The 10740-nt window shown below is 36.9% G+C and overlaps 1 protein-coding gene across 1 annotated transcript in view; it reads left to right on the forward strand.

Annotated features, from left to right (window-relative positions):
- The window catches only part of LOC107731552 (unconventional myosin-Ig-like), a 64103-nt gene that overhangs the window by 25532 nt on the left and 27831 nt on the right, over positions 1 to 10740 (forward strand). Inside the window, exons 15-19 of the mRNA XM_016542668.1 lie at positions 539 to 654; positions 687 to 849; positions 5481 to 5704; positions 5795 to 5939; positions 8181 to 8285. Of these exons, the coding sequence (XP_016398154.1) occupies positions 539 to 654; positions 687 to 849; positions 5481 to 5704; positions 5795 to 5939; positions 8181 to 8285 (753 nt within the window). The remainder of the gene's footprint in view (positions 1 to 538; positions 655 to 686; positions 850 to 5480; positions 5705 to 5794; positions 5940 to 8180; positions 8286 to 10740) is intronic.

Here is a 10740-nt window from a genome sequence, read left to right on the forward strand (position 1 = left end):
CAGACTGATAGATAGATAGATAGATAGATAGATAGATAGATAGACATACAGATGATAGATAGATAGACAGATAGACTGATAAATAGATAGACAGACAGACAGAATGTTGAGAGAATGACATGAGGAGGTTGTTGTGTAGTAGAGAAGGGGAACGGTGAGCTCTCTATTCATGTGGAAAACTCACAGTTCTAGGAATTGTCATAATCAGTGTAAAACGGTGCAGTCTTGATGAAGTGAGCTTTACGCTTCCAGGAAAGGTCAGAGAGAAAACGTCCCTTTGATTCTTTGCAAATTGTGTAGCGTGTACATAATGATACTTTCTATTATTGTAGTAGTTGACCTTCTGTTATTATTAGTACAACTAACAACTTTGAACCACAACCATATAATTTCATGTTGCCTTCATTAAATCTTTGTCATTGGCTATTAAACTAACTTCTTGGTCAGCTGCAGTTCAATAATGTACCTTTAAGACCTTTGGGAAATGGTTTTATTTAGCAATTTCTGCAAATGATGTGAGATCAAATTTTTCATACAGGAGCCATACTATGTGCGGTGTATAAAGCCAAATGAAGTGAAGTCTCCCATGCTGTTTAATGACGGACGCTGTCAGCACCAAGTGGCGTACCTGGGACTGCTGGAGAATGTCCGTGTGCGTCGAGCTGGATTTGCCTACACCTGATGAGCTCTGACCAGGAGGCTGTGGAGGCCATCGTGAACCAACACGGCTTTGAGGACGATGTAGCTTATGGCCACACCAAGCTATTCGTGAGAACCCCTCGCACGCTCTTCACGCTGGAGCAAGAGAGAGCCGCGCTCATCCCCATACTAGTGCTGTTCTTACAGAAGGTGACATACACTGTCTATTCACTTTTCCCTTTCTATCTGTTTCCTGAGGCGCTTTAGGTCTCTCAACATTGTATTTCTTGTTATCCTGTACCACTGCTGCTTCCCGTCTTTCTCCTCCTTCTCCCATTTCATTTCAGTGTTTTCTTGCTCTCTCTAGCTGTCTCACTGAATCATTCTTGACTTCTTCAGTTTTTTTAATGTGTTCAGAGGTGACATGACAGTGGAGTGGGATCATAACACCTAGACAGCAGCTCCCTCTGCACCTCCACTTCAGTCGATCTTTATAACCTCATACATTTGATCTTGCAAAGCATAAATCTATATTTACATCCTCATCTACGTGTTTTATTGTTAATGGGAACCCATTCCTATTCAAAGCCGATATAAATATACCTGTTTATATGTAAAGCAATATTTATTTGCACTTATGAACATTATAAACCAATATTTATTTGTATGTTTTGTACATGTTGATTCAAATCTGCTTTGAACGATTATAGTGGGCTCATACATGAAGATATGGATGTAAATATAGATAAATTCATTATTTCTAGGTTTTCCCACTCATTCATCTGGTGTGTAGGCTGTATGTGACTCTAATAACAGTGATTGTGGTAATGATTATGAGTGGTGGATTATTCTTGTTGCATTCAATTATTCATCTGCAGTGTGAGTTGCCCTGATTTCACTTCTGTCCCACTTAATGCTGCCTGACTTAAACTAAAGGACAGCTTAGTCAAAACTCAGTCCTGCATAGCAGATGAGATGACCCAGCAGGTGCCATGTTTCTGTCCGTCTCACTGACTCGCTCACTCATTTATTCCCTGAATCATTTGATCATTCACTCATTCACTTACTCATTTATTCACTGGATCACTTGATAATTCATTCACTCACTCACTCATTTATTAACTGAATCATTTGATCGTTCACTCACTCACTCTCTAATTTATACACTGAATCATTCTATCAGTCACTCATTCACTCACTCATTCATTCACTGAATCATTTGATCACTCACTCATTTATTTACTGAATCATTCGATCCTTCGCTCGCTCGCTCACTCACTCAATTATTCACTGATTCATTTGATCCTTCTCTCACGCACTCACTTAATTATTCAATAACTCAGTCATTATTCATTGAATCATCTGATCATTCACTCACTCATTTATTCACTAAATCTATAGGTCACTCATTCACTTATTCACTGAATATTTTAATAATTCACTCACTCGCTCGCTCGATTGTTCACTGAATCATTCGATCATTCACTCATTTATTCATTAAATCATTAGATCATTCATTCACTTATTCACTGAATCATTTGATCATTCAAGGGATAGTTCACCCAAAAATGAAAATTCTTTCATTAATCATTCACCCTCATGTCATTCCAAACCCGTAGGACCTTCGTTCATCTTCGGAACACAAATTAAGATATTTTCGATGAAATCCAAGAGCTCTCTGACCCTCCATAGACAGCAAGGGAACTACTACAGTCAAGGCACAGAAACGTAGTGAGGACATCGTTAAAATGGTCCATGGGACATCAGTGGTTCACTCACTTATTCACTGAATCATTTGATCACTCACCCACACATTTATTCACTGAATCATTCGATCACTCACTCACTCACTCACTCACTTACGCACTCAGTCATTCACTCACTCACTCACTCACCCACACATTTATTCTCTGAATCATTCGATCACTCACTCACTTACTCACTCACTCAGTCATTCACTCACTCATTCACTCACTCACTCACTCAGTCATTCACTCACTCACTCATTCAGTCATTCACTCACTCACTCACTCACTCACTCACACACATTTATTCACTGAATCATTCGATCACTCACTCACTCACTTAGTCATTCACTCGCTCACACATTTATTCACTGAATCATTCGATCACTCACTCACTCACTTACTCACTCAGTCATTCACTCACTCACACACACACACATTTATTCACTGAATCATTCGATCACTCACTCACTCGCTCACTTACTCAGTCATTCACTCACTCACACATTTATTCACTGAATCATTTGATCGCTCACTCACTTACTCACTCACTCACTCACTCACGCACACATTTATTCACTGAATCATTCGATCACTCACTCACTCAGTCATTCACTCAATCACATTTATTCACTGAATCTTCGATCACTCACTCACTCAGTCATTCACTGACACACACATTTATTCACTGAATCATTCGATCACTCACTTACTCACTCAGTCATTCACTCACTCACTCACACATTTATTCACTGAATCATTCGATCACTCACTCACTTGCTCACTCAGTCAGTCATTCACTCACATTTATTCACTGAATCATTTGATCGCTCACTCACTTACTCACTCACTCACTCACTCACGCACACATTTATTCACTGAATCATTCGATCACTCACTCACTCAGTCATTCCCTCTCTCTCTCACTCACTCACTCAGTCATTCCCTCTCTCTCTCACTCACTCACTCAGTCATTCCCTCTCTCTCTCACTCACTCACTCAGTCATTCCCTCTCTCTCTCACTCACTCACTCAGTCATTCCCTCTCTCTCTCACTCACTCACTCAGTCATTCCCTCTCTCTCTCACTCACTCACTCAGTCATTCCCTCTCTCTCTCACTCACTCACTCAGTCATTCCCTCTCTCTCTCACTCACTCACTCAGTCATTCCCTCTCTCTCTCACTCACTCACTCAGTCATTCCCTCTCTCTCTCACTCACTCACTCAGTCATTCCCTCTCTCTCTCACTCACTCACTCAGTCATTCCCTCTCTCTCTCACTCACTCACTCAGTCATTCCCTCTCTCTCTCACTCACTCACTCAGTCATTCCCTCTCTCTCTCACTCACTCACTCAGTCATTCCCTCTCTCTCTCACTCACTCACTCAGTCATTCCCTCTCTCTCTCACTCACTCACTCAGTCATTCCCTCTCTCTCTCACTCACTCACTCAGTCATTCCCTCTCTCTCTCACTCACTCACTCAGTCATTCCCTCTCTCTCTCACTCACTCACTCAGTCATTCCCTCTCTCTCTCACTCACTCACTCAGTCATTCCCTCTCTCTCTCACTCACTCACTCAGTCATTCCCTCTCTCTCTCACTCACTCACTCAGTCATTCCCTCTCTCTCTCACTCACTCACTCACGCACACATTTTTTCACTGAATCATTCGATCACTCACTCACTCACTTACTCACTCAGTCATTCACTCAATCACATTTATTCACTGAATCTTCGATCACTCACTCACTCAGTCATTCACTCACACACACATTTATTCACTGAATCATTCGATCACTCACTTACTCACTTACTCACTCAGTCATTCACTCACTCACTCACTCACTCACTCACACATTTATTCACTGAATCATTCACTCACTCACTCACTCACACACATTTATTCACTGAATCATTCGATCACTCACTCACTTACTCCCTCAGTCAGTCATTCATTCACTCACTCACTCACTCACTCACACATTTATCCAATAATTCATTCAGTCATTCACTCGTTATACTCATATATTCATTCAGCAGTGAATAAGCAGGTCTTTATCTCTCTCACTCTACCATATATCTCATTGCACCTTGTAAACTTCACTCTATCAGCTGTCATATATTTCATAGTTGTTCATTTGAGTTACTGTACATTTGTCACACTTCAATACTCCCAAACCCAATTTGCATTATTTTTTCCTTTTATTTTCCTTATCAATGCTAAACAGTACATTATATTTAATAACACTGTGTCCCAACAATATGGAGCGGCCTCTGTCCCCACTGCCTGCATCATTCTATCTGAAATGAAACATAAGTGACTAATTTGTTTGGTCACACAATATTATTGGGTGAAATTGTACATTTGTGTATTTTAAATTAGATGGAACTATTTTAGAATAGATGGAATAAAATGGGCATATTTTATATTTATATAAATTATACATACTGTTGAAGTTTGGGGTCATTTTTTTTTATTTTTTATAAATTAATATTTTTATCCAGCAAAGACACATTAAATTGATCAAACTTGACAATAAAGTCTTAACCTTTCTAGTTGTCAAGAAAACCTGAACAATGTCACTATTTCCACAAAATATTAAGCACAACTGTTTTCAGCATTAATAATAATAAGAAATGTTTCTTGAGGAGCAAATCAGTATGTTAATATGATTTCTGAAGGATCATGTGACACTGACGACTGGAGTAATGATGCTAAAAATTCAGCTTTGCATCAGAAATAAATTACATTTTAAAATATATTACAATATAAAACAGTTTTAAATTGTATTAATACTTCACAATATTACTGTTTTTATTGTATTTTTTGGTCAAATAAATGCAGCCTTTGTAAACATAAGGGACCTCTTTCAAAAACATTTAAAATGTAACCAACCCCAAACTTTTGACCGTTAGTGTATGCACATGCAATGCTGTCTTAGAATTTATTATTTAAGGTACTTTAATGCCCATAATGCCTGGGCAGTTTAGATTTTGCAACAGAATATGTTTCACCAGCCACATCACAGGGACAGTGTTTAGTGTCTTCAGCGGGTTTCCCTCACATTCATTCAACCTGTATTTGTGTTTTTTTGCAGGTTTGGAGAGGTGCATTAGCACGCATGCGATGTAGGAAAATAAGGGCAATCTATACCATAATGGCATATTATAAATGCTATAAGGTGAAGGCTCACTTCTGGGAAGTGGAGAGATGTTTCGCCAACGTTCGAAACATGGCCGACTATGGGAAGAGTGTGGAGTGGCCGAAACCACCTGCAGCCCTGGTGCAGTTCCACAGAATCACACAACACCTCTACCGCCGGTATTACCATGACTTCATCTTCATGGTGTTATCATGTCTTTTTCTTAATCGTTTGGCCTTCCTCTCATGCTTTCACTGCCTCTCTCTTAGATGGTGGGCCCGGCAGCTAATTAAAAACATCCCTCCGTCTGACATGGCGGAGGTGAGGGCAAAAGTAGCTGCTCTGTCAGCTCTGAGCGGGGAGAGAGTGGACTGGGGCTACAGCCGTGCCTGGGAGAGAGACTATTTGGCCAGTGTGAGTTTTTCATTAGGTTATTCATTTAGAACTTTCACTTTGTATTTTTACATAGTATGCAGGATTTTTACATTGATTAAGCTTATTAAAGTTTTCAGTTTAATAAAGCTTTAAGCCCAGTGGTATATGCAGGAATATTTGGCGGACATAAAAGAACAATTCACCCAAAAACTAAAATAGTTGATATACCATCATATCAAACCATATGACTTTCTTTTTCTTTTGCGGAACACAGAAGATGTTTTGAAGAATGTTCACGCTGCTGTTTTCCATATAACAAATGTGAGCTTTCAAGCTCCAAAAATGATGAAAATCATGATAAAAACTCAAAAAAATGTGTCATAAATCAGAATTCACGTTCATGTATATTCAAATGTGAAGAAAATCTGTTTGCTCCCATTGAACGAAATGAATTAATGTCATGTGTAAATTAGTTTTTGCTGAAGTACAGTTGCTTTTTATATTCACATAGCTTTTCTCTGTGAGAAAGCAGTAATTTGAATATGTTTCTTATAGCTGTACATAACGTGCAAAAAAAAAAAAAAAACTATGGCCAAGAAAAATTTAGTAATTCATGGTCATGTTTTATTAATTAGTTTCCTTGTTTTAATTAAATCGTGGTCACTTTAAATTGGCAATCGTGGCAATGAGGGAACAGATTAGTAAAATGTGGCATAAAATAAGGGAACAAACTATATGGGCAAAAAATCTTAGTTTGTGGCCATGATATCTTGTTTTTATTTTTCCCCCTCATGTCTCTGTAGTATATATAATTATCCTGGGGATTTCACTAAAAGCCTGCATGAGCATCTTGACATCAAAACGTTAAGCCCATTATCATTAAATCCCACTTTATGGTTTAGTCATCATTTTGTCCAAACCAATCTCTTGTTGTTGTGCCTAAACAAACAGCATTGACACTCTGAGCTGTTAACACCATGCACATGACTATTGGTGACTCAAAAACAGGTCAACAGATTGCATCTACTTCTTGTTGTTGTACAATCAAAAATTAGCCTATTTTGACCCTCACAGACCCCACTTGTGTGTTTGTTTCCAGCCTTATGCTTTTAAATTACCATCAATACACAAATCAGTGTTCAACTGATGCAGTCTCATATGCGTCGTTGGCACATGGCCGCCGCATGTGAAGGTGTTAAATGTAGCTGGTGTTTTTTGGGTGAGAGATGTCTCTTGCTATATCTGAGGAGGTAACAGCCATACACAAGACCATCCTCATGCCCTGATTTCACTGCTTGAAAACCGGCTTTGATCAGATGCTAGTCCTGGCATATTTATGCTGATAATGCTGGTTTGATTCTGCTTCACTAACCAAACTGTTCGACTGTCTGGTGAATATGGTTTACCAAAGGGCTCTTTCCGGTTAAATAGATATTTCACCCCAAAAAAATGTACTCTCGCTAATGTTGTTCCAAAGCTTGCTTTCTTCTGGAGAACACAAAAGGAAATATTATAGTACAATTTAACTTAATTTAATTTAATTTAATTTTTATTATGTTTTGTTTTATTTTATTTTATTTTTATTTTTTTGTTAAAGAAGCTAAACTTTTCTGAAGATCTTACATGTCTTATCTGTTTTTCCAATGCTTAGATTGATGTTTTTATGAGCCTTTTTTTTACACTTTTCTTTGCATTTTCTTTGACATTTTCAAGGACAAGCAAAACAAAATCTCTCTTGAACTAAAGTCGAGAGCCCTGTGGCTCCAAATAATTCTCACTCCAGTGGTGTGAAATGAAGAGCGAGTCCATGTGCTCCATACAGTAGTCGAAAAAGAGCTTTCTTTTCTTTCTAATAATCCCGTTGAATTTTCCTCAGCAGCATGAGACTTATTGTGACTTCTGTATTTCACAACGCACATTTTTAGAGCTCGCAAGATGCATGATGAATGCTCCTTCCTGTCGTCACAGTTTATATCGGATGTAACAGATGAGCTTTCAAAGACCTTTGAAGTTTTCAGATCATCTAAATGAATCAAAAGCTTATTCATGAAGCGCTGTTGAGAATCTGTTGTTGCAGATAAGGTGTCATGTCTGTTTGACACATTAGTGGAGTAGGCTGGTGACGATGATGACTGTGTTTTTAAATCCGTCATGCATTGATTTGAATTGATATGAAGGAAGCCATGGAAGCATAAGTGTGCTTGTTGTTTGTGTTGCTTGTGTGACTAAGCTTCTCAGAATCTAGTGTCATAAATCCAGTAATGCGTCTCTCCACTGCAGGCAAAAGACTCTCCTCTGACGAGCACCAACTTTGTGCGCATCACTAAAGAGCTGAAGAACAAAGACCAGTACAGCCAGGTCCTCTTTTCATGCTCTGTCAGGATGGTAGGCTTTTTACATTTCAATTTCACTGTTAATAAATGACAAAAACTATGCATTTGTACTGCCAAAGCATTTGCGGAGGATAGTTAAATGAGGAAATCCTGTAAAATAGCAATAGCACAAATGGAGTAAACTGTGATAAAGCAAACAGAAAATAAAATAGCTGTATAGAGTAAACAAGTAATATTAAACAAAGTAAAATTACAATAGTGAGAATGGAGTAAACAAACAATATTAACAAATAAAGTAACAATAGTGTGATTGGAGTAAACAAGCAATATTAACAAATAAAGTAACAATAGTGTGATTGGAGTAAACAAGCAATATTAACAAATAAAGTAACAATAGTGTGATTGGAGTAAACAAGCAATATTAACAAATAAAGTAACAATAGTGTGATTGGAGTAAACAAGCAATATTAACAAATAGCACAAATGGAGTAAACAAGAAATATTAGCAACTAAAATAATATAACAATAGTGCAAATGAAGTAAACAAGCAAGATTATCAAATAAAATAAAATAACAATGGTGTGAATGTAGAAAACTAACAATATTAACAAATAAAATAATAGCATGAATGGAGTAAACAAACAATATCATCAAATAATGTAAAATTACAACAATGTGAATGAAATAAACAAGCAATATTATCAAATAAAATAAAATTACAAGTGTGAATGGCGTAAACAAGCAATGTTATCAAATTAAATAAAACAATAATACTGTGAATGAAGTAAACTATATTAACAAATAAAGTAAAATTACAACATTGTGAGTGTAGTAAACAAGCAATGTTATCAAATCAAATAAAACAACATTGTGAATGAAGTCAAAAAAACAATATTAACAAATGTAGTAAAATTACAGCAGTATGAATGGAGTAAACAAGCAGTGTTAACAAATAAAGTAAAATAAATTAAATTTAAATGAAATAATCAAACAATATTAGCAAATAAAACATAATAACAGTAGTGCAAATGTAAACAAGCAATATTAACAAGCAATATTATTAAGTAAACAAGCAATATTAACTAATAATATAACACAATACTAAAAAAAAAGCAAAATAAGAGTATGTGTTTTAAATAAGTACTATGTGATAAATGTTACAAATAAGTAAATAAGTACTATTAAGAAGAAAAACATTAATAAAAATGCAAAATAAAACTAGATAAAAAAAGTTTGTCAAGACAAACTTTAGGTTGGCTTGAGAAAGCCTAGCCTGAAAGTTTAAAGCAGTTGTAAAAGCCTGAAGTTTGAAAATGTAGATAGAGTAGATATATGTTAATAACATGTTTCTAGCATGATTAGGATGTTTTAACATGATTGGCCTGTTACTAGCATATTGCTGGCATGATTAGCATGTTGCTAGCATGATTAGCAAGTAACTAGCATGCTGCTAGCATGATTAGCAAGTAACTAGCATGTTGCTAGCATGACTAGCAAGGGACTAGCATGTCGCTAGCATGATTAGCAAGTTAATGGCATGTCACTAGCATGTTTCTAGCCTGATTAGCCTGTTACTAACATGTTGCTAGCATTTTGCTAGCATGATTAGCAAGAAACTAGCATGTTTTGCTAGCATGATTAGCAAGTTACTAGCATGGTGCTAGCATGTTTATAGCATGATTAGCATGCTACTAGCATGTTTCTAGCATGTTTCTAACATATTATTATTATTATTATTATTATTAGACTAAATTAGGGCTGAACGATTTTGGAAAATAATCGAATTGCGATTTTGTTTTACCAATATTGCGATTGCGATTTAATATGCAATTATTTTTTAAAGCTCTTTATGTTCTGTATTATTCAACAAAGACAAGCTTCCAACCTTGTAAGCATATAATAATTATGACAACATAAAGCACTGACAAATAAGCCTGGTGTAAACATTAATATGAAAGTCAGTAACAAATCACACAAACTAAAGTAGATTGCAGAAATATAAAAACAAATCTGTTGCTTTACCACACTACTTTAGGTAATTCACAGTCACTGTAATAAACATATGTAAACATGTGGACTGCACTAAACACTGTCTGTTAACTTTAACCACTGTTAACCACTTTGAGAACAAACACCGTGTCTACACCGGACGCGAGTGGCAAAATACAGTAGAACCATTATAATCAGTGACGCTGTCTACACGCGACACGACAAAACCCCGACATTAAACTGATGCCTTGTTCTATTTATGACGTACTGACACAAAGTTAAAATGATTTGCAACAGTCACTTTGTCGTGTCCAGTGTAGAGCTGTTGCGGCACGGCGTCCGGTATAGACACAGTGAGTGAAGCCGAGAGCAAGATATGCCTCGTCATATTTTCTGCATTTAGCTTTTGAATGACCAGCACCTGCCTGGGTCTGTGCGACTTCATCTATGGCTTTTCTCTTCGCTTTCACAAACCGATCCATCTCCCATTCTAAGTTACGTCCTTTGGCTGTTTACTG

This window comes from Sinocyclocheilus rhinocerous, unplaced genomic scaffold (assembly GCF_001515625.1).
Source record: "Sinocyclocheilus rhinocerous isolate Xijiao unplaced genomic scaffold, SAMN03320098_v1.1 scaffold429, whole genome shotgun sequence".
In the NCBI taxonomy this organism is placed as follows: domain Eukaryota; kingdom Metazoa; phylum Chordata; class Actinopteri; order Cypriniformes; family Cyprinidae; genus Sinocyclocheilus; species Sinocyclocheilus rhinocerous.